This window comes from Scomber japonicus, chromosome 3 (genome assembly GCF_027409825.1).
Source record: "Scomber japonicus isolate fScoJap1 chromosome 3, fScoJap1.pri, whole genome shotgun sequence".
Taxonomy (NCBI): Eukaryota; Metazoa; Chordata; class Actinopteri; order Scombriformes; family Scombridae; genus Scomber; species Scomber japonicus.
Window position 1 is genome coordinate 20,126,392 of NC_070580.1, and position 24,673 is coordinate 20,151,064.

Sequence of the window (24,673 nt, forward strand, 5' to 3'; positions counted from 1 at the left end):
TTCATTGACCAAATCTCAAGATGTTACACAGAGCTGTTCACTTAAATGGATAAAAGATTATTTAGTATAGGTTTCACCACAAATAAGATACATTTTTAATTAGTAGGAAATAAAAACAAAAAAGCCAATATAATTGTCTAAAACATGTAATAAAAACTGTAACAAATCCAAAATACCAGTTAGTTCAATAATCATTATGAATACATAAAAGGTAAGGTGCTACAAAACACAATAATATAACTACAAAAAAAAAAATCAAATACCAAAAAATCCACTCCTCTCTGAATAAGTGCTCTCCCTGGTGTACAATAACTGTCACTACACTAAAATACTATGAAATAAACCTAATAAGGCTGATGAGATTTGTAACTTCTGATTCATTACTTATATTGTACTGTGAGGTCAAATCCTACTTCAGCATAATGCTGTAACACTATAATCCTGAATCAACCGCTGCAGACAAGCACTTTTGAAAAATTAAATAAATTGTGATTACAGACAATTACATACAAGATATTTTAAATGACTTTATTGAAGTATGAATTGGCAAGCACAAAGAACAAGTGAGCTCAGTGTACGGACGTGATGCTGAGCCAATTAACAGATACATATGTACAAAACACACGACTGCACAAGTGCAACTTCATTTTCACTCCGTTCTGAGGTGCATTTCAGGTACAAAAATAATAACACCAAATAGTTTTTCATTTGCAGGATCTCGAAAGAAATACATACACAGCGAGAGATCCATGATAGGCATTCCAATGAAAAGACCCATTGTGACTCCTTTTCAAGTTTGAAAGTGTTCACGAGGAATGTTGTTAAAAGATTACTTGTATGTTATATAGTTAATTACTGATAGTGAATACATATAAAGTGACACGATGTGGATGAATGGAACACATGGCCTGTTTTTGTCAAAACATGCAATACTTAATTGGCACCGTAAAAACATCAGTGAGGGATACAGAGGAGGAAATATTGACTTTTTGTTATCAAATTGTAATTATGTGACACATAAAAGAGATTCAAATAACTCAATTTGTACTAATAACCCTTCTGAGACAAAAAAGCAGTCAGGTTCATTATTGGGGACATGCCTTTCTCATATTTACAAACGGAAGATTGAAGTGGCACGAGAAATGAAGTAAATTTACATTGATACTAAAATGGTAGTACATATATACATAAGTGATAAAAAAAGAAGAGGAGGCTCTGGCTAAAATACAACCTTAAACTGCCTGTATGAGAGAGGTTCAGGAGTGCAGCAGTTTCTTTGCTTTGATTGCTTGGTGCTCACAGGAGTTATGATTGTTTTTAATCACTGGCGTTTGGCCTTGTAAGGTCTTGAGCGTTTCCTGCGGTCAGGCTTCCTCTGTTTGTGCAAGCGGCCGATGCTCACTCCCTGCCGACGACGCACTGAAATGTTTTGCTCCACGAGGCTGGCCAGCATGCCTGCAGAAGATACACACGCAGAATTAAATAGGGAACAAAGAAATGATGATAACACCAACACACAACAGATTTTTTAGCCTGTAAGTCATTTCTTTATTTATGACTGAAGGTGAAAAATGTTAATTGTCTTTTCTTTCTAATTATTATTAATATGCAAGTGTGTGCAGTAATGTCATACCTGCTGTGTTAATAGGAAAAAGTGGTTCTGTATGCATTTCTGACTGGATAGGTATAAATAGTAATACTCTGAACCTTCATTAAAAATGTAGAAAATGGTAATTCTTCTGTTATTCTTACTTGTCATAAATAAGGCTTTTTGTTTTGGGGATGCTCACTACTCTGCACTTGTAACAGTCTCGTTTCTTTTTTCCCCCCTTCAGTGCAACCCTTACCTCAGACGTTCAGTACAAAAATATCCATAAATATGGTGTGATGTGAAAAACGTCAGATGTGGGCAGTGTGTGGAAACCACTAAAGTGCAGGACTTTGTAGGTAGGGGATCAAATTAAATAGTAAATAAAAGAAAAGGAGATGGTGATCTTTACTTACCTTCCTGGGCCAGCATTGATATAAAGGTGCAGATGAACTCATCATAATTATGGGTCCTCCTCTGATCATCAATCTGAACAAATGAAAAAATATATATTTTGATTGAAAGCTAATTTTAAAACCCAATGCCTCCTACAAAGATATTTGATTGGTTCTAGGTTAACAAAACTTACTTTGTATTTCTTTCTCTTTTCTACTTCCTCCTTTAGATACACCTCATAATTGGCAATGTCCGCCTCTACACACTTGAGCAGTGCAAGCAGCTCCTGCAAGAGACAGAGTAAGATGAACTGCTGTGTTTGTTTATATATTTTTAGCATACAGCTCCTTAATTGGCAGCACTACTGTAATATAATACAATCTTGGCAGACTGATGGCAGAGTAAGAAACATACTACAGTACATTACAGCACTAGGAATTTTTATGGACTTACTTTGGGTGAGTACTTATCCCCAGGGGGCTTACTGTCCGTAGCAGTTTCCGTAGCGTTAAGCTTTTCCTTCCTGGATTTCACCTCTGCTCCATCTTTGCTCTCCTCTTCTTTCACATCCACCGATGGTCCCTCATCTCCCTCGTTTACTTCTTCCTTCGGTGCTGCAAGGCCTGCTTGCTCTTTGTCTTTTATCTTCTCAGGAGTGGAAGGCTGCTTGGCGCCATCAGAAGCTAAATCTGCTGTACAGACAACAGACTGTCAAAACTACAAAACACCAACTCTTTATAACCATACTGTTTACTTCTGCTGTCTTAAATGATTAAAATTCAAAATGTCAAGTGACAGGATCAGATTGTTACTTCAGCGGAGGCATTTAAACCACATTTGTAGATAACATGGAGGAAAGCCTTTTGTACAGACCAGATGGTGGAAGAGCATAGATGACTCCGTCCTCCTGCAGATGTAGCAAGGCCATGCTGACAGAGGGACCCAGTTCTCTTACAGCACGGTTATGTCTGGAGTCTAGCCTTAGCATCTCATCTTCTCCAAACAGCACACGAGACAGATGGGAAGCCACTGGACTAGACGGACGTGTGGCGGCCTGGGAGCGTGCAGGCGAGCGCAGCGGGGAGTTGAAGGCACTGCCGATCTCAGAAGCTGTGTCAGTACTTTCATTGCTGGGTGTGGGGGAAGGCTGTGAAGCAGATGTGATACAGATGCCCCCGGTGCGGCCTTCTGTACGTACTGAAAGAGGTGTGTTTAGGGCATCTTTCCTTTGGACCTCCTTCTTCAGTTTCTCAGCCAGGACACTCAGGGCAATCTGGCTTTCCATTCCAGTCTGAACACGTCCTGTTCGTGAACGTAGGCTGGCCTTCCTCCTAAACCTTAAAAAAAAAAAAAAAAAAAAACAGAAATAAATTCTGCTGCTTGAGGAGCGTAAAAATGACCTATGCTAGATCTATAAAAGCAACAATTACACTTTAAGCACCCTTCAGTCGGGTCATAATAGGTCCCACTTCACAATACTAACCTGTTTGATGTGCCTGCAGATGCAGTTACTTCCTCATCCTCATCCTCATAGTCATCTTCATCATCAGAGTACGGTGGTTGGGGAGGGCCCGCCATCCGAGAGCGACCAACTCCAGCAGCTAGATCCTCCTCTTCCTGCCAATCAGAGAATCTTCAATAAATACTGACAGAACATTTGTTTACAGCCATAAAAATTATTATATGGACCAGCACTTCCAGTTTGGACATGGAGTGGTAGGCTGTGTACCATCAGAGCTCTCGATAGTCTAGGGTAAAACTCCCCGAAAACTCGAATAATTAGAGCTAGAAATTACACTAAATGTGACCAGGGGGAAAGTTGGAATGGGAGGGAAGACTCGACTCACTCAGACTAAAGACACGGCAACAGATGAAATGGAGGAGCAGCTAGCTAACCGTGAAATGGAAGGAGATGGCGGCCATGAAACAACGGGATTTGAAAACAGAAATAAAAGATGCCCTTCGAGATGCCCAAAAATTCAAACTTTTTGGGGTAATGTATGTATGACTGTGGGAAAGATTCTGGGATACAGAATTCCTAACAATGTGATGGTCCTCTACGTTTGTGTCTTAAGCGAGAATGTGATTATGGTATCTATGTAAAATACTGTTGGTGGCTTGTAAAAAAGCTATAACAAAGTGCTGGTATAAAACTGAGTCTCCAAGCCTTAACCAGTGGATGGACAGAGTGAAGGAAATATGTTTAATGGAAAAGATGACATTTTCTTTCAGAACTAGAGGAGCAAGCTTTTCCAGGAAATGGGAGAAATGGACTACCTTCTTCAAAACAATTGAGGACGCTACACATTAACAATAAAGGACATGGACATTATATATAATAATATTAATAAACTGAGGAGCCCCCATGTTTTTGACTGATTACACAGTATTTCTAAAATCTAAGCAGAATCCTGACAAGGATTCTGCTTAGATTTTTTATTTAAGAAAATTATTATTTGCAGCCCCAAATACAACCCATTACAACCAAAGCATCTAAAGTTATTTATAGGGAAAAACTGGGGAAGAATCTGGCTCTTACTGGTAAGTGTTGAACAAGTGTCCTTTCTAAACCAGGACCTTCACACCCCACCTCCCATCATACCTGCATTGGAGATTTAGCATAGTTGTGGTTGTCTAAGAAGGCAGGCAGGCGTTGAACGATGGGGTTGGTACTGGTGACTTGTTGGGAGCCTCCTCCTGCAGGGACTGGTGGTTTTCCCATGACCTTAGTGTTTCCTGCAGGACTTGGGGCATCTTTAGACTGAGCTCCTGACTCGTCCACTGAATCGAAAACAGGAGTTTACAATTTACAAGACAAATAAATAAATTTAAGAATAAAAGACTGGGGGATAAAAGCTGCCTGAAGCACCTGAAGAAGCCCGATCAGCCCCTCGTGATGTAACTGGCTCCACATCTGCCTCCTTCTTGATTGTAGCGGTGCTATCGTCAGGAGAGGAAGAGTCTTGCTGCTTCTTGTCATGGACCAGCTCAGGCTGGGTGAGCCGGATCATCTGAAGATATGAGAAAATATTTGAATCACCCTCCCAAAAGCTCTTTGTCAGCAGACATGATTAGGGAGAGCGTGCTTTGGATAAATTCTGACAGCTCTTAATTTCCCTAAAAAATTCCATTTGAACACAAAATATTGCCAAGAAGTATGAAACGCTCTTTGAATCATTAGTATTAATACAACCACAAAAACTGTCTACAATGACATGTTGTGGCAATTAATCTATTTTTTAAATATGAAGTTGAACAAAGTGACAGTTCACAGTCAGCTCACATAATTAAATCATCTAAAACACACAGCTTTCATGGGTGTGTTGAAGACACTAAAGAGCTGTGGGACCGCGATCTGCCTGGGATGAGACTTCTATCAGTTCCTGACCTTCTGTAGACCCTCCAGAACTGTCTGTCGATTCCTCTTCAAAATTTCCAGTTTGGACTCATACTTCATCCTGCGGTCAGGCACCACTGCCATCAGGTTGAAGCGGATGTCATGGTACGGCTCACTGAGAAAGAGAGGAGCAGTAGCATGAGAATGAAGCCATGAGGGGCTTATGTGGAAGTTGAACCTCCTCTGCTTACAAACTGGTTTAAGACTCACCCAGCAGTGGCCAGTCCAATCCTCTCCATGATAACTCGCCGAGCTTTATCAGTCCATTCCTCCTCCTCTCCCCAGGGCCCTAAAATATAGTGTAATATTATAGTTTCCTAAAAATATGAGTGTTTCGCGACAGCAGAAATTAACAAAACATCACTAAAAGCATTTATACAGCTCCAAGGAAAGAAATGCCTTAGAATTATACTTTCTTTTAAATAAATGTGTTTAGATAACAGTAACACAATATCAGTTTGTTTGGCCTTTTCTAGAAGAACATTCCAACATCAATTAGGGGCCTTGGGAGCAAAAGGTCCCTTTTTTATTCATTTTGGACTAAACAGTCAGTGAGTCTATTGAAAATTTCAGGCTATGCACTGTAGGGGATGAGGTGTATGAACACTGCTAATTGAAAAGTTTGAAATCAAATCAATCTTGAATTCAGTAACCAGAATAATGATTGTCACAAAGTAGTACAAGTAAGTACTACATCAGTATATACTCTTACCGTGGTCAATGGGGTAAGCCTTGAGTCCATCGAGCTCAAAGAGGCGGTCTTTGATTGGCACATAGCTGACAAAGTGAAAGGCTTCCATGGTCCGCACTGCACTGATCCCATTCTGTTTCTCTGGCAGGTGTCTGGGCTCCGGTCTCCATAGAAACACAGAAAGAACGCTTGATAAACTGATCAATGCACAAAGCCTGACATCTCCTTAAGGGTGGCAGACCGATCACACACTTTTTTTTCCTCTGCAGAATCAGAGACACTTTGAAATGTAACAAGGAACCACTGACTGAAACTTACCTGGCATGGCTGTTATGTGCTCTGGCAAGCTCGGGGGCATTTCCTATTGCATAACCTTTACTCTGGAAAAAAAAACAACATGAAAATTGAAAGTTAAACAAGACAGTAGGTTGGGGGGGGGGAGCAAGAGAGAGCATATGAGAGCAATTCAGACCAAGTTTGCTTTTCATGAGGCTAATTATGCTTTGTCCCCTCCTTCCGGCCTGTGATCCACAAATTGATCAAGTTCCACCATCATTGACGATTTTTCAGCCCCTAAATGCATTTAGGAGGAGATGAGGAGCAAGAAGAGGCTCCCAGAGGGGCTTGGAGCAAATATATCAAAATATATACATTATTCCTGCATACTTTCAGCTACAGACTCCATTCAAAAGTCAAAATGCCACAAGTCTCATCTATAGATGTGTGTAATTTGGTCTGGCTATGTTTTATATATTTTGATCTGCGGACCCAGATGTGCACCTTGTTCCTCTCCCATTCAATCATAAATCTCCATACTGTCTGTGCATGCTCTGTTCTCATGTTGTCCAGTCGTTAACTACCATGGCAACGACTGTGTGTGTGTGTGTGTGTGCAGCTGGCTCATTTGTGCTCTGCAGGCATCCAGATTCATTTGCGGTCTTAGTGTGCCACCCAGTGGAGAAAACTTGTAATGACTCATGATACCTGATGAGGAAAAGGTGCCTCAGTTTTCTGTTTCTAGTTCAAGTTTATTGACTGTATTATGTTTTTAGATATCTGTGCAATCTGTCAGCTATTTCACTGACATTGCTGTCAAAGTCTAGATCAAAAACAAATGACAAGAGCATGATCAACAGGTTTCATTGGACATAAAAGTTCCTCTGTGTAAGTGTTGGCAGTTAATTTCAGTTGCTCAGTCTAAATGTCTACACAGACAGACAGAGGGAGGGAGGGAGAGAGAGAGAGTGTGTGTGTGTGAGTGTGTGTGTTTGTATGTGTATATGTGTGTGTGTGTGTGTGAGTGATCTACTTATTGTAGTGTCCGATAAAAGCCCATGTCTGAAGGCATCTAAATGCCCCTAACGGAAACCTTTCCGCTTCGCCACGGCCCGCAAGGGGGCGAGGTCCCTCCCAATGCTGCTTGCAGCTTTAATTATTATTTATCTTTGCACTAAATATTACCTAATTTATATTGTTTTATGTACTGCTGTTGTGTTATATGTGCCTTGTAAGGTGTCCTTGAGTGCTTTGAAAGGCGTCTTTTAAATAAAATGCATCATTATTATTATTATTATTAGTAGTAGTAGTAGTAGTAGTAGTAGTAGTAGTAGTATTATTATTGGTGTAAAATCTGAATCATGAAAATAGTCTTTTCTCCTTTTTCCTTCATAAGCCCAAATACTTTTATTTTCTTATTGTGCATTCCAAGGCCATCTTGGTTCATCCAAGAAAAACATCCAGCTCTACAGTGATATACAACTGCAGTTATGATCATTATCCATATGATTTCAGCCTAAGCCTGAAAAGAATGTTGTACTTTCTGTTGCTGCCAGCTGTAAATCTAATTTTAAATGTAGCTGTTTTTAAGGTTTCCTGACATCCACTCTGTTACTTCAGTAATGCACATTTTAATCTTGCTAATTTGTGTCATTTCTATCAGTCAAACTTTGTTGCTGCAATAGATTTATAATTGATGTATGAGTAGCAGTCATCAGGCCCCAAGTGCTTGTTTTTTAAACTTAAATAAGTAACCGTTACATATTTCTACACATTTGACAGTTGAGATTCTGCGCATCATGAGTAATCGCAATCTCCTAAAAATGATGCTGAAGGAAGGGAGGATGTTCGGTTTAGTAAACACAGTTCCTCTGTCCTGGGGTCTCTTCCATGCGTCTCTCTCTCTCTCTCTCTCTCTCTCTCTCTCTCTCTCTCTCTCTCTCTCTCATCCCTTAGGCGATGAGCCATGTTAGCCAAATGAAAACCAACCCCAGAAGGTCACAGCTAATGCAAATGGGTTTTAAATTATGTTAAAAGTAATATAATTAGATGGATAAGCTTGAAAATCTATGTCCATTTTTGGAGCTGTCCACTCTAATACATTTAATCTAAAAATAGATGCTTCTTTCCAAACCGATTTTCACTCTTTCTTTATAGATCCTATATAGGTTTTGTCAAATTACTATGATCCCAACATGTTGCAGCCAAATGAAAAACAAATCTGAGAGCTGACTGTCAAATAGAAACTGTGAAGAAAACGCAAGCGAGTAAATTACACTAGAAATAACAGACATACATGAGAGAGTGTGGGGTCGTCTTACCTCTGGACTAAAGCCTTTTGTGAAAGCCTTCATGCGACTAAGAGTGGTGCCGAGCTCAACGCCACTGCAGTTCAGAAGCACACTCAGCAATGCGTGGGTAGCACATGAATTTGGTATTAGCTGTATAGAAAAATGACAGCATAAACACCCAACTAGTCAGGACAATAATCAATTAAGAGCAACATTACATTATAATGTCATTTTTATGACTTCAATAAACAGATCTGTTTGTTCAGTAATCATTCAGAAAGCTATTATAACAATAAGTAATACCTTACCTGGTGAGCAAAGAACATATCATTTACAATTTCCTCATCAATGACAGAGGTTTCATCCACCAAAGTGTTAACTTTCCTCCTGGATCTACGTTCCTCAATCCACTTGAATAGGAAGATAAAGCCATAGACAGGGCTGAAACAAAGAATTAAGTACAAATACTTTTCAACATGAAGTTGCTGAAGTCCAAAAAAGTACAGGAGCTTCATTATAAAAACAGGCAACCTGAGCATAAATAAGCGTACATAAACTGTAGTTAAACTTTTGGATACACTTTGAATTGAAGTGAATGGGAAGTTTTCATTGGTAGCTACTGCTCACCAGACAGATTTAATGTTACATACCTTTGACATTTGCTTTGCAGGTCATATATTTCCTCTACTTGGACTCCTTTGACTCCTACAGAGCACAACAAAATCTCGGTTTTACCACGATAACTTTCACCATCACATAAATACAAGATTCAAATTGTGGTGCTTTCTGCAATATTGTGTCTTTTTTCCACATTGCAGCAATACGAAAGGTTTCTTGACATGAAATACTCACCAAAATCTTCCACCAGCAGAGTGAACAGTCCTGAAATTATAAAACATTTAATTCAGTGTTACTTGTCCATATTAATGCAGTGTGTTGTCTTTTCTGAGATGATGGATCGAGTAACCTTCATCTTTAAGAAGATATATACACTTTAACATTAAAGTTCGCCATGTTCATATGTTCTGTTGAGTTTTAAAGTCGAGCTGCTTAAGAAGCTAAACTGTCCATCTGGCTTTACGCAGAAGCTAGCGTTAGTTAGCTGAGCTGAAATCTCTCACCTGGGTCACTCTCGAGTTCCAGCCAGCCTTTATTCATCTTTGCATTTGTCCGCAGTTGACTAATATTAAGAGACTACGATGTTTTCCAGTCCATGTCCAACACAGGGGTAATAATCTTTAACGACAACGCCGCTATATCCATTCACGACACAACACAGCAGCTCAAGATAAACACAATAGACAGGCCGCCTACAATCTACGTCATCAAATTACGACGACGGTCGCAAAAAAAGTCCGACCCGCGAGTTCCTGTAGTCCGAACAAGAGCTTCCTGTAGTCCTAAAGTGTTTGTTTAGTATTATTATATTGTTTATTAACTGTGATAACACATTTAAAATAATACTCGTTATTAGTTAAGTAACAAAAAGACAAAAAACAGAATCGTGATAATTGTAAATAATGAACACAATTCACATTTTGAGCAATTATCCCTCAAATATGGTTATCAAACATTTGTGACAAAGTTGTGCAATGGAGGCCGTGATATCTAACCATTAATAAATATTATTGTGTAAAATGACATCAGTGCACTGAAACTATATAATAATAATAATAATAATAATAATAGATTTTATTTGATGGTGCCTTTCAAGTCACCCAAGGTCACTTTACAGAGAATAAAACATCAAACATTATTAAAACCAGACATCAACCTAAAAACAAGTGTAGTGCACAGTGTCAGAGTGAATATACCAGTTTGAACCGAACAGGTGTGTTTTGAGTTTGGATTTCAATGTTGTGATGGAGTGTGAAGGGGCAGGGAGTTCCATAGTCTGGGTGCCGAGCAGTTGAAGGCCCATGGTGCTGAGGCGTGATGTGGGGATGGTTAATAGACCAGCAGAGGTTGAGCGGAGGGTGCGGGAGGGGCTGTAATCCTGGAGGAGGTCGCAGAGGTAAGAATGGGCTAGATGGTGTAAAGCCGTATGTGAGGAGGCGTTTTTTGTATTGGATGCGGTATTGTACCGGGGGCCAGTCAAGTTGTATGAGAATAGGGGTGACGTGGTCAGACGATTTGGTGCGGGAGATGATCCGGGCGGCCGAGTTCTGAATAATTTGCAGTCTGTTGATGAGTTTGGCGGGGAGTCCGGTGAGGAGGGCATTGCAGTAGTCAAGGCGGGAAGTGACAAATGAATGAACCAGGATCTCGGTGCTGGATTGGGACAGTGATGGGCGGATTCTGGAGATCATAATAATTAGCTCTGAATTAAAAAAAACACACACACACACAGGCCAAAAAAGCATGCATATAATAAACCTGAGTTAAGAAAGTATACTATGATCAGTATACTTAAAATGCTGCTTATATGACTTTTTCAAAGTGTATATGTTAATATATCCGCATGTATTGGACAACATACTATAAACACTGTAATTATCTCTCTATGGTGATTGTTTATTGTCTCTTATTCTCTCTTATTTCTATTTACATTTTTTATTTTATTTCTATATACATATATATATATATATATATATATATATATATATATATTTATGTTTTTGTTTTGTTTTTTTTACACTTTGCTTCGTTGACGGGCTTTTCTCAACCCGGAACCCTGGGTCGGATTCACCTCTTTGGGGGGGGGACGACATTTATGGTCACACTGGGGGGAAAAAAAGGTAAATTAGCAGCGTTTATCGGTTGATTTACACGGTTACTGCAGGTATTAATTGATCGGTCGGTGTGTGCAGTAACAGAGGGGCTTTTCTTGAGGAGAGCAGCGTAGACTCGGACAGGTGAGCACAGTGGCCTCAGCCGGATGTTTGTGTTAGCAGAGAGTATAATTCAGGCTAGCTTTAGCTTCGGGAACGATACACCTACTCAATATTAGATTGATATCCTGCTACCACAGAGAAGGAAAACAACTGGTTGGATGAGGAAAGCTGATTTTCTGCCAGTCTGAGTTACAATTAATCAGCCTGTTTCATTTCCACTGGTGGACAAAGGATGTGAATTTGACGTTGTAAATGGTCTTTTATTGTTGTATAATTGGCTAACTAGCATGTTAGTGTGCTGACTCAGCCAGGAGAAACAATAGTAATTACCTGTTTTTATTCAATGAGCTCAACAGTCCATCTAACGACAGGTGCTTGGTGGTTAATGTAACCTAACAATAACAACACCACACACAGATTAGCTGCAGATGTAGCTCTGTGCTACTAGCTTAGCTGCCTCCTCCATCCTCGGCTCCTGAGCTATAACTAATATATGGGTCACGTCATGTGCAACGTAAACTCTGACTTTACAGCATTGTTTTCAGCACTGATCAATATTTACATCCCATCAACTATGAAATCAGATGTCTGAAATTCAGTGTGTGGCGTATACTTATGTAAACTTATCACTTCTAGTTTCATTTGGTTAGACTTTAAAAAAGGGATAACTTAGGTACAGTATGTACACCTACTCGTGTAAAGTCCCCTGATTAAAAAAAAGTGCTTTTCCCCTTGCTCTCTCGATTGGATGTTTGAGGTTCACTGTGCAGAATGATGTATGTACAATTTGCCACTAGAAGGCTGTTTTCACATTCATCTGGTGAAAGGGCTAATTGAAGATCTCACTTTAAGGGGTTGACCTACAAACATGATTTGTGATCTTACAAATAGTTTTAAAGTCAATCCTGGTCCAATATTCAACTTACCGAATTGTCATGCGGAAACTTGAAGCCTCCACTGCACAAACACTGAGAATTGGCTTTACAGACAAAAGATAAAGGAGGGGAAGTTATTATAAGGATTTTAACAAGATAATTATTTTTTTTATGTGGAAAAACACAAATTATTAGAGTATTTTATTTATTATATTGTATTATATTATATTATTATCTTAGAACATGTCTGCAGGCAATCTTTGAATACTTACCTTCCACAGACATGAAGTTTGCAGCCTCAACCTCAGCATATCATCTAATGTACTCCAGCTATTTAGTATTGCACTTGCTAGAGTTTGTGGGAATTTTCAGAGACTATTTTTAAGGTAAAAATCTGTGAAGCAGAGGCATTAATGTAGTCATATCACACTGATTCCCAAACATCCCTACAGACAAGAATTAATTTAAATTTATGCTCCTGGTCTTCAAAGCTCTTAATGGTCTGGCTTTAGATAATACAGTATATCTGACATGATGAATCGAATAACCCAACAGATTTCTGCGGTCACAGGACAGCCTTCGAATTCTCAGTTTTCTGCTTATTTTCCTTTCTGGTTGTTGCTGTTTTTGTTAATATGTGTTGTCTGTCCGTATTTTAACATTTCTATTGTTTCATCACCACATAGGTGAGGACATTGAGCTCCTCGTGTGTGCTCTACAAATAAACTGTTGTCTTGTGGCTAAATGACTGGTTCGATATTAAGTCAGTGACTATAATCCAATACACTTTTAGGCAATTTCAGTGCATATCTTCTCACAGTCTGCTAGTTGTCCATTCTGTGTGTGCACTGGAAAAAAAATCAGGTGTTCATACAGCACCCTGGCTCTGTAAATGGATAACAAACACAGAGGCTCAGACTGAGCCACACAACATTTCCAGCAAATCAGCAACCGTTTTTGACGGATGGGTCTGTGCTTGGCTGAGCTTCTGAAGGCAGGGGTGTATTTGTTTGTTTGTTGAGTTCAAATATCAAATGTTTTCCTCAAGAATCATTGACGCCACCCTGAATCATTGGTGTCTGAAAATATCAGACATTAGCTGGTCTTAAAATTGTAAAACCTCACTGGCAGCTGGCTAGGTGTAGCTTTGTAATGTAAAGGTGTGTTTTGTTTTTTTTTTACTTTAGGGCTCCTGATGAAGGTGTGCAGGTAATACTTTGAGAGCCCCGCAAGACGCCATGTCTGAAGAGGCGATTTCAGAAAGTGACCTGGAGCCCAGCCTTAACAGTGAAGAGGAGTACTTTGAAAATGAAGAAGAGGAGGACAATGAAGACATGGAGGAAGATGAAGATGAAAATGATGGCGATGATGAGGATGATGGTGTTGGTGAGTGTCTCTTATTTTAACGCCTCCCGGCTACTGTGAGTCAGAGATTAAACATGCACTAGTGCAGTACACTTTTTGGCACTTACATTTTTTCTATGATTGGTGCAGCTGTCAAACTTCAACTGTTTAGCGTCATCTGAAATGTTCTTCTCTCTCAAGAGCGACCTGCCAGTGCCCAGAGCCAGACTGAAACAGCTCAGGATGGCAGCAGAGACTCCCCCTCCCCTTCATCTGGAGAGCCTTCCCCTGATTCTCCATCTCAGCCCACATCCCACCCTTCCTCCAGGGCTCCCTCTAGACCTGACTCTCGCACTCAGCTTCCAGCCAGCCCTGAGAACTCAAGCCAGAGCAAGCCCCCTTCCAGTAAAACAAAGAAGCAGAAAGCTTCTAAATTAACCAAATCCTCCAAGTCTTCAAAAGGCTCCAAACCTTCCAAGCCATCTAAGCCTGCACACATGAGGAAAAATATCAGGTACATTTATCTGTTTGATTAATTCTGTCGAGTATGTCACACGATATACTTAAAGGTTTGTCTGTAACGTGGCCTTTTTGTCGTTGTTTACAGAAAGCTACTGAAAGATGATCAGCTTGAGGCTGGTACCAAGGCTGCACAACAGGAAGAGATGGAGAGGCTGAAACGTCTGGAGCAGCAGAGGAAAGACTTCCCTATACCAGCCCCAAGTGTTACAGACACACAACTAGGTTCTTTTCCTCTTCATATTTCTGTTTGACATCTTTTGAGGTGCTTTGGCTTCAATCCTAAATTTTCTTTTCCCTTTGCACCTATCCAACAGTGGATGCTGCTTCAATTCTAGGAGAAGTATCTCACCTCATGCCTGCTCTCCTTAGCAAGCAGGATGTGATCTGTCTGGACAGCAGCGGCGATGAAGATGAACAAGCAGAGCCCAATCTGACTGCACTTGCCAGAGATGGTAATACAGATTATAGCTCTGTGACACTATGATGCTGTTATTTCCAGCTGATTTTGGACATTATGAGATTTGAGCAAGCTCTAACAGTGTTTACTTTACTACGCAGATATAATTGAGCTCAGTTCTGGGGACGAGGATGCCCTGCAGATAAGCAGTGAGTCGGCTGACGAGGACGTGGATGGCACCTCCAACACAGACGACAGCAGTGGTGCACACATCAACGATGACCTGAACCTGCCTGATGCCCATGGTCGAGTGCTGGTTAATATCAGTCACCCTGCAGAGGAGAAAGATGTTTATCTCGCTCCACAGCTGGCCAGGGCTGTCAAACCTCACCAGGTATACCCACAAACTAAATATAAACTCTCATTTTCAGACAGTGTTTGTTCATGTCTAACTCACAGTCCAGCTTGTTTTCTCACTAACATTCATCTCCTTTTCTCCAAGATTGGGGGAATCAGGTTTCTCTACGATAACCTCATTGAGTCCCTGGAGCGGTATAAGACCAGCAGTGGCTTTGGTTGCATCCTTGCTCACAGTATGGGGTTGGGCAAGACACTGCAGGTCATTTCCTTCATTGACATCCTTCTGCAGAACACTGAGGCCCACACTGTGCTGGCTATTGTCCCTGTGAGTAATCTGGAGTGTATATAGACATTATGTATCCAGTAGTTCGCCAAAGTCAATATCAGATTTTGATGAAATTAAGCTCTAACCTCTTTGGTTCCATCATTTCAGGTGAACACACTTCAGAACTGGTTGACAGAGTTTAACATCTGGCTCCCATCCCAAGAAGCTCTTCCTCCTGACACTGACCCCGCATTCATCACAGGCCGCGCATTCAAAGTTCACATTCTCAACGACGAGCACAAGTATGTAGCACGCTGTACTGTGTGTGACAATGTGTGGCCAGGGTGAAGTGCTCAATGAGCTGTGTTAATCATGCTGTGTGTGTGTGTGTGCGTGTGTGTGTGTGTGTGTGTGCGCTGCAGAACGACGCTGGCGAGGGCCAAGGTTGTGGAAGACTGGTCCAGAGACGGAGGTGTGCTGCTCATGGGTTATGAGATGTACCGCCTGCTGTCAATGAAAAAGAGTTTTGTTATGGGCAAGAAGAGAAAATCGAAGAAGCCTGCCGGGCCAATCATCATTGACCTGGATGAAGAAGATAGGCAGCAAGAGCTCATGAAAGGTTAGTAAATGTCAGTAGTGTATGGGAGGCACAGACCTAAGCAACCTTGTACAATTCTACTGTCCATGGGGATAAGATCTATCAATACACATATTTACAGTTCTTATTTTCTTCCTTTTTCTGTTCAGGTATTGAAAAGGCCATTGCGCGACCTGGTCCGGATGTGGTGATCTGTGATGAGGGCCATCGCATTAAGAACTACCATGCCAGCACATCGCAGGCCCTAAAGAACATCCGCTCCCGGCGCAGAGTAGTTCTGACGGGTTACCCGCTGCAAAACAACCTTATCGAATACTGGTGCATGGTTGACTTTGTGAGACCCGACTTTCTAGGCACACGTCAGGAGTTCAGCAACATGTTTGAGCGACCCATTCTGAACGGACAGTGCATGGATAGCACACCTCAAGATGTCCGCTTAATGCGTTACCGCAGCCACGTCCTACACAGCCTACTGGAGGGTTTTGTCCAGAGGTAAGCTTGCTGTCGAGGGCTGGATTCAGAAATTGGACATCATGAAAAAAAAAGCACACTAGTCTGGAATACACTTACATGTCCATGTTCTTCATGGTTGCTTTTTCTGGTTTACAGACGGGGTCATGATGTGCTACAAGACCAGCTTCCCTCAAAGGAGGAGCATGTGATCTTGGTGCGGCTCTCTCCCATTCAGAGAGCGCTGTATACTGAGTTCATGAAACGCTTCAGAGAGGCAGGGAACAGTGGTTGGCTCGGTCTTAACCCACTCAAGGCCTTCTGTGTATGCTGCAAGGTGAGACTCCTTTTCTTTGCTGTTTCTATCTTTTCCAAATATTTCCATAAATAAGAAATCTGGTGACTATTCAAACACCAACAAAGAGGGTTTTTTTATTAAGTAAGTCTCCTTTTTTGTCTTGAACTCTCCAGATCTGGAATCACCCAGACGTCCTTTATGAAGCCTTGCAGAAAGAGAATCAGGCCAACGAGCATGACCTGGACCTCGATGACATCACTTCAGCTAATAACACCCGCTGCCCGGCACCTGGTGCTGGCCTCAAAGCCAAAGTAGCCGATTCGAGCAACAGCAAAGTCAACAACACCTTGCCACCACTCAACCCTTCTCAGGAAAGAGCCAACCAAGTCATCACATATGAATGGGTATGATGTGACAACAGTTCAATAAACAAAAAGCTTACTTAACGTTGTCCTTCAGCACTGACTGCTTTAAAAGTCACCAATTCCTTAACTTTTATAATGTTGTGGTCATATGATTCAGTGAAGTGTGACCATTTACTGACATTATATGCACAATTATTACAGCCACTTGTTCTGATAACCTTTGGTCACCTCAAGTACCTAACAACTAAAACTTCAAATACAGAAATATACTTTTTGCCATCAATCATTTGGTGTTATTTTTGAAGTCATGTCATATAATTTGTTCAGCCTTTCCTCCAATGTCTCTTAGATTTACAGTTCCTTGTTACTGTACTGCCTTTTCCTCCATTTCTTTTTCTCAGGCAAAGGACATAATGTCAAACTACCACATAGGAGTTTTGGAGAACTCTGCCAAGATGCTGCTCCTCTTTCATATGATTGAAGAAAGTGTGAGAAGAAGAGACAAGATTTTGGTCTTCAGGTAAATCCTCTGTCCAGTGTACAAAGCATTAAACAGAAATCCACCACTAAGCAGCTTATAAAAGACATTTGCAGTTTTGCTAATTAATCAGAGGGTTTTTTTTAGCTGTCTGAGCTTTGTACACACAGTTGGAAATTAATATTTTAATCCTCCTACATCTCGTGAGATTGTCTGAAACAATTGTTAGCAGGAATTTCACAATTAACTAAAATTATGTCATGTACTGAAAAGTAAAACCTCATGTTCATGCAGAACTGCTATAACTTATCAAATACACCTGAATGAACAACTGATTGAAACATACATCACTTCACTACATCTGAAGTATATTTATCTCCAGAACACTATAGTCATTTGAAGACTGTTTAATTTCATAAAAACCTTTTTTTTAGTTAATTATCACAGCTCACTAATACATCTTGTAACAACAGTTAAAACGTGTTTCTGCTATGTTCCTAACAGCCAAAGCTTGTCCACCCTGTCAGTCATTGAGGACTTCTTATCAAAGAGACCCATGCCTCCAGGCATTGCCTCCTCTGACGCTCAGAGCCAAAGCTGGGTTCGAAACGTCAATTACTACAGTAAGTAATCCGATCTGTGCTCTGCTTCCAAACCTGCAACTCTGCAGAAAATGTGGTCTCTACCCCTGAAACCTCAAAACTATGATTGTCTCTATTGATTTTGCATCCCTGGCTTCATGCCACCGTTCTCTGACTTGCTCCTTTGTCCTGGCATATTTACACTGTGCTCCAGAAATATACGTTTAGGAGTAATATCTGCAACTCAACATACAACTTTAAAAGTGTCTTGTTGTATATCACTCTGGGCTAATTAGATTGTGTTCCTTCTTGTCAAGAAGACAAATTACCTCGGGATAAAGTCTACTTCATTTTGATGCACGTTAAAGTGTGTTCGGGTTTTAAGAGATGATGTATTTCTGTCTAAAGGACTGGATGGGAGTACATCTGCGTCAGAGAGAGAGCGACTTATCAATCAGTTTAACGACCCAGAGAACAGCGCAACGTGGGTCTTCCTACTTTCTACCAGGTGTGTGCCTCAGTTCTTTATTCTTACATTGTTTCTTGAACTTTCTCCACACACTAACAGGAACTTTATCATATATTTTCCATGTTTCTCTCAGAGCGGGCTGCTTGGGCGTAAACCTGATTGGAGCCAACCGTGTTGTCTTGTTCGATGCCTCCTGGAACCCATGTCACGATGCCCAAGCTGTGTGTAGGGTGTATCGCTACGGGCAGAGAAAACCATGCCACATCTACCGCCTCGTTTGTGACTACACCTTGGAGAAGAAGATCTATGACAGACAAGTGTCGAAACAGGGCATGTCTGGTAAGAGATTTGTACATTGAATAACTGCACTGAACCAGAAAAGCTCTTTATACTTGAGTCCTTCCTCTAGATTAAGGAAGTCTGACTCAGCACAGTTATCCAGCTAACTCACAACAATCCTTCTTCTTGAGAAAAGTACAAGTTAAAAAAAAGTTTCTCCTTGATTTTTGAAAAATCACAAATGATGTTAAACTGTAGAACTTTAAACCCCCACAAACTGTAGTATTCATTATCTAGTCTTAAAATCATGTGTCTGTGTGTTTTTAAAGACCGGGTGGTCGATGACCTGAACCCAGCACTAAACTTCACCCGCAAGGAAGTTGAGTCCCTGTTGCACTTTGTGGAGGAGGAGGCTGAATCTGGCAAAATTGGTCATCTGGACTCCTGGGGAGACTTAGAGACCATATTACACCAAGCCTGCCAATTTTACCCGCACCTCATAACCAAGGTACAGTTCTATGATAGGTGTTATTCTAAGTCTGACATGCAAGAGATCAACCTGCCTCTTCCCTGAAAAATACAATTGATCTGCAGTTCAGTTGATGCGTTTTCTCTCTTTCCATTTGTGTCCAATAGCAACCTTTTCATCACGAGTCTCTGCTAGTGGACCGGAAGGAGTCAAAACTGACCAAAGCAGAGAAGAGAGCCGCCAAGAAGAGCTATGAGGATGAGAAACGAGCCTCTGTGCCCTACTCTCGCCCATCGTATGCCCCTTATTACCCAACCAGCGATCAGACGCTCACTAACATACCAGCATTCAACCAACGTGGCTGGTGGGTGTCATGCTGTGTCTTTCAAAGTAGCCTGGAGTATCTCATTTTATTGGTAGTATAGAGGCTGACAAATGCTAATGATCTGTTTAACAGTTAACCATATAACCACAAATGTAATGTTTTCCTGATATTCTGTGGTTCAGTGCATCACAATCTACACCTTCCTCAACCAAAATATATGGTATGATCTACCGAATATGTATGCATGAAACTTCATTGTGTCTTATGTCAGTACAGTTGTAAACAACATGACCAAAATCAGAAAATTAGTATGTATTATCCTTACTTGCAATCTACCCCGCAAAAAACAACTAACAATTAATTTGGTGGAGTGGTTGAGGTTGTATCTGTACACTGGTAAACTCTGTACACTTTTTCTAGTAAATATCCAGCAGACTAGACACTGCTGCTGGAGTGTGCGTGTGTGTGCGTGTGTGTGCGTGTGCGTGCGTGTGCGTGCGTGTGTGTGCGTGTGTGATCATCTCACGAGTTCAGTCCTCATACTTCTAGGCGTGCTATGGCACGGCCGGATGACAAGCCTGTGGCAAGTGTCAGACCCATCCAATCGACCCCAATCCCTATGATGCCTCGCCAGGTCGGCATGGGCATGGCTGGCTCCGGTTCTGCCGGCAGCCTGCCTGTCAACCACCTGCAGAAAGCTGGAGTGTATGTGCAAAGGATTGTCACCACAACTGGTAACGTATAATGTTTCAATGGTTAGATCCTTGCAAAAACCAACCCCACTCCTAAAATATTATATTTTAAAATGATTTGACAATTAACTCTTAGCATATGAAATGGATTAGGAAATGGGCCGGACATGATATGAGATATTAACATCAGCCATTTTGTCCAAATCTACAGATATTGTAATCCCAGGAGCTAACAGCACAACAGACGTTCAAGCTCGAATTAGTGCAGGAGAGAGCATCCATGTAATCAGAGGATCTAAAGGTAGCTTCAGCAACAAATGAATTACTGTCTACATACAAGCATTCCAGTTTAATGACTCCATGATTTGATGTTTTCTCTCCCTCAGGTACCTACATCAGGACGAACGATGGAAGAATTTTTGCTATTCGATCTGGAAAGATCAGTAGACAAGCAGCCGGGGGATCTGTTGCTTCAAGAGGTACAAACTCATATTCAGTAGTCCTGGTTCCAATCTATCTAAACAAACTGGACAACTTGTAGGATGTTTTTGTGCTGTTAACTCCTAAACATGTAAATAAAGATGTTTCACAGGATTAAACACAATAAAGAATCCCTGCTAATCGTTTGTTATAAATTACAGTATGTCATTAATTGCTAATTGTATTTGTACATTAAAGCACATATTTGGTTACACCACCTCTTTTCCAGGATTCCCCTTTCGAAAATAAAAAATTCAGAAGCAGAGATAATGTAGATATCTCCTGACATTTGGTAACTGCATTTCTCTCCCCTCCACAGAGACCCAGGGTTCCCTCATCCATCCAGTCAGTAATGGCTGTTCATCCCCTGTGCAGCAGCAGCAGCAACATTCCCCCAATGGGGAGCAGCGGTCCTCCACTCCTTTAAGCTCTGAGATTCTCAGAGAGCTCAGTCGCTACACATCCACAGACAATACCACTGCTGGCATGGGGAGAGATCTACCATCCCCATCAGACGGGTCCACTGCACTAGCAGGGGACGAAGGCAGTTTGCAAAACAGTCAGACTTCTGACCTCAGTAGACAACTCGGTGAAGACCTCCTGAGCTCAGCTTTGGAGATGCGAGGCACCAAACGCAAGAGTACTGAAAGCCAGGGCAGCATGCAGTTAGGAGGCAAACGCACAAATGCTGCAACACATTTCCCTGGACTGTCCGTGGGCTCCAGTGGACTCAGTTTTCCTCCCGTGGGTCTGAACTCTTCCTCCCTATTGGGGACCTTAGGGCACATGAGTCACCCACTTTTGATGGGTGGTAGTAGTGGATCTTCATTCCTTCAGTCACCCGGACAAACACTGGCTGACCTACAGACCATGTTCCCTTCTGCAGGCTCAGACCTGCTGAGACAGTCGGCCACAGGTAACGGACACCTCCCCACGCCCTCCTCGTCCGCTCTGTCCACCGTTTACTCCTCTGCTTCCACCACCATTCCCATGTCAACGACGCCCTCAGCAGCAACTTCTTCCTCGCTGGCATCAGGCTCTCTGCCTCCATACTTGATGAACCCCAACATGGCTGGCCTGCTTTCGTCAGGGTTCCCTCTCAATTACAGTCAGTCCTTGCTGTCTGAGCCGAGGATGTTCTCCAACCCTCTCCTCTCTGGGTCGGGAGGATTCTCCGCGCCTAACTCCAGCTCTACTGCATCCAGTTTCCTCTCCCATTTTAACAACCCCACCTCCAGCCTGTTGGGGGCAGCTCTGACCCAGCCGGACAGACATCAGAGTACAGAGAACGGCGGCAGTAGTTCTGACGATGACGTTATAGAGGTGATGGGACAGTAGAGTTACGGAGAGGCACATTCACACACAATCTTACCAGTCATCATTAACCTGAAGTACATCAGGCATGGGAATGATTAAACGTTAACAAGACTTAATTGACTAAATTGATTCTGTTACAGTGACTCAAAATGCTGATTAGTGATGCCTTGTTACATTTTGAATGTACAAGTATGTCATAAAGTGACATCAAAATTAGAAAAAATAAAATTTACATAAATATCCCAGAAAATGACATGTAATGTTAATACTGGGTTATGGTGAAAAGTTACATGTGTTTCAAGATGTCTGCCGGACTATTTAAACCATTTAAAAGGTTTATATTCTTCTTTTATCAATAAAATAAACTGCATTCCCATTCCTAATGCTTATATAGAGTTCACACACACTCACACATGGACTCTCGCCCACCACATGCAAATGAGAGCATCAACTTGTACCTTAATGACTTTACAAAGTCAGAGTAACAAATCCTTATGCTGAATAATGCCAGACTTGTTCAGCTGGAGCAACAAAGGAGCGGGGACAGTTGTCATTCGGGGACCAGCTGAATCTTGAGGGGGGGCTTCTTGAGCACAGCCTCTTCTGCTACATTTTGAATCATGGTCGCGCCATGCTGTGCAGTTAAGTTTTATTTCCTCTGAATCCAGATGGAATAAATAGATTAAACTGCTTCACGTTGGATTTTCTCCTGATGTATTGCTGTGAAAGGAGGAAGTAGACAGTTCTCACCTGCTGAATACTGATATACTGCATTTTTCTTCAGGGCAGTTTCCTCAACTGGTAAACAAAACTGGAAAGTTTTATACCACAAAAAATAAACACAAATTTGTGTTATTTTTTGTCAAAACCAGTGTGACAATATATTCAGCGAAAATCCTTCAACAACTGAAATTTTAGGCGTTCAGAGCATATTTTAGTCTTTAGTAATTTGATAGACTGTAGCATCCCCTGTTGAGAGGTTATTATGTGTAATACTATAACTGAATATGTTGATACTTTGTAAATAGTGGTCATTATCATTGTTTATATTGCAAGTCGATACTGTGCAGTGTGTAGATTTTGGTCGTAGGGAAGTTATTACAGTGACTATCATCATGACAAAACAGGCCCTCGCACTGACGCCTGGGGAAACAAAGTTTTTTTTTTTTTCATTTCTTTTTTTTTTGTCCTTAAAACTAAAATGAATGTACTTTCATGTTAGCCTTTGATAACACATGGGGCTGGGACATGGAGTCAGACTGTGTTCTTTCATTTTTAGCCTTAAATAACACAAAGGGGTCTTGAGTGTTTATCTTAGTACATCCTTGTTACAAATCTGATGGGAGGAACTACTGAGCATTTAGACAGCCGGTGTCAAACTCAGAAAGCACCAAGTGTGAAAGCTGCAAAAGCTTCTCATCTGCGCCTTTTGTTGCAGGTTTTTACTGTAGTGTCCCCAACCATCTGTTGATACATCATCGCTGAGTCAGGCCACATGTAGAGTTTTGATCATTATTTTCAGAGCCTTGCTGAGAACAAACATTACCTAAACTGTAGAAACCATTGCATTCATGCAGCCTGAGTGTATAATACCTTTTTAAGTCAATGTAGCCACCAAAGCATCAGAGCAGATGTTGAGAATTTCATCACCACCACCAATGACTGTGGCAGAACCAGGTCAGGTGATGCGGTGGCCTTACTAAAAGAGACAGTGCCATCCTGTGGTAGCTTTTCACAGAGGTGCTTGTCGTGTTAAGTAGCTTCTGTCAGTAGTGTCAGTCAGTGTAGGTCTGCCTTGCTTTAGGGAGTTTAGGTCTCTGCTGTTCTCTGTAGCCTTGTGATTCTGTGTTGTGACGACACCTCAAGGTATTTAGATTTAGGAAAGCCCTCTCCTCGCCTAGCCACAGTGGGGTTTTTATTCTCAGCCTTTAGAGAGCACTGGATAATCTGAGACAATGCATCATTCCCTCTGGAGTTACTTTTTTTGTAGAGGACTATGTGGGGACTATTTGCCTCCACAGTCTGAGTACTGTTCATTTATTTTATTTGCTACTAGCTCCGTTATTGTAGTTCTGCGTTTCTCTCATGGTCATCTTCATTTTTTTTTTATGCCTGTCTTTGGGAATTTGTGATTTCTGTTTATTCCAGATTTGAAGGTAGAGCTTGCACTTGGAAAAAAAGATCATATCTGCTTGAGAACTGTACAAGCTACTTCATACTGACCCCCCACGTCTCTATTCTCAGTCTTCTCAATAAGTCAGAAACACTTTGGATTTCAATCTAGGGAATTATCAGTTTATACATAAAAAAAAAACAAAAAACATCTGTCTGCCATTTCTTGTCAACTGTGTGCATTTTTATGTTAATTTTTAAAAAATGTTTTTATAACTTCTTATTGGTGTACACTCACCTGGCAGTAGTTTCCCTTATTTCAATGTAAGTGTTTGAAATTTATTTATTTATGATGGAAAATATATTGTTTCTTTTTGTAATTACGTTTTTTAACATTTTGTTCACTTTGACCCATTGACGGCTGATCCAGTGAGAATTTCGTACATGCAGCCTAGATTGAAGCAGAACGACTGTGTTATCAATGTTATTTTAACAATAAAACACTCACAATTGTAGTGTGAATC

The 24,673-nt window shown here is 41.1% G+C and overlaps 2 protein-coding genes across 3 annotated transcripts; one reads left to right on the forward strand and one right to left on the reverse strand.

The window, feature by feature from the left end:
* Window positions 1-522: 522 nt before the first annotated feature.
* bap1 (BRCA1 associated protein-1 (ubiquitin carboxy-terminal hydrolase)) lies at window positions 523-9,939 on the reverse strand. 2 transcript variants are annotated; one of them, XM_053316399.1, is made up of 17 exons: window positions 9,761-9,939; window positions 9,492-9,521; window positions 9,290-9,344; window positions 8,948-9,080; window positions 8,670-8,789; window positions 6,391-6,452; window positions 6,094-6,236; window positions 5,592-5,670; window positions 5,373-5,496; window positions 4,854-4,995; window positions 4,587-4,765; window positions 3,468-3,601; window positions 2,858-3,321; window positions 2,438-2,673; window positions 2,178-2,270; window positions 2,005-2,077; window positions 523-1,455 (listed from the first exon to the last, which is right to left on the reverse strand). In XM_053316399.1, the coding sequence occupies exons 1-17, from the start codon at window positions 9,795-9,797 to the stop codon at window positions 1,322-1,324; spliced, it is 2,238 nt and encodes a 745-aa protein (XP_053172374.1). In that variant the 5' UTR covers window positions 9,798-9,939; the 3' UTR covers window positions 523-1,321. The 2 variants fall into 2 exon arrangements, with proteins under 2 accessions (XP_053172374.1, XP_053172373.1); XM_053316398.1 differs by having other exon boundaries at window positions 2,438-2,676.
* Window positions 9,940-11,370: 1,431 nt separating this feature from the next.
* On the forward strand, window positions 11,371-24,671 carry rad54l2 (RAD54 like 2). Its single transcript, XM_053315893.1, has 22 exons — window positions 11,371-11,494; window positions 13,536-13,728; window positions 13,894-14,206; window positions 14,300-14,436; window positions 14,529-14,666; window positions 14,773-15,005; window positions 15,114-15,296; window positions 15,405-15,538; window positions 15,659-15,855; window positions 15,984-16,326; window positions 16,444-16,621; window positions 16,756-16,986; window positions 17,349-17,467; window positions 17,930-18,048; window positions 18,415-18,514; window positions 18,609-18,814; window positions 19,084-19,262; window positions 19,391-19,587; window positions 20,098-20,282; window positions 20,452-20,541; window positions 20,627-20,719; window positions 21,040-24,671. Exons 2-22 carry the CDS (start codon window positions 13,587-13,589, stop codon window positions 22,056-22,058), a joined length of 4,536 nt encoding a protein of 1,511 aa, XP_053171868.1. The 5' UTR covers window positions 11,371-11,494; window positions 13,536-13,586; the 3' UTR covers window positions 22,059-24,671.
* Window positions 24,672-24,673: the final 2 nt, after the last annotated feature.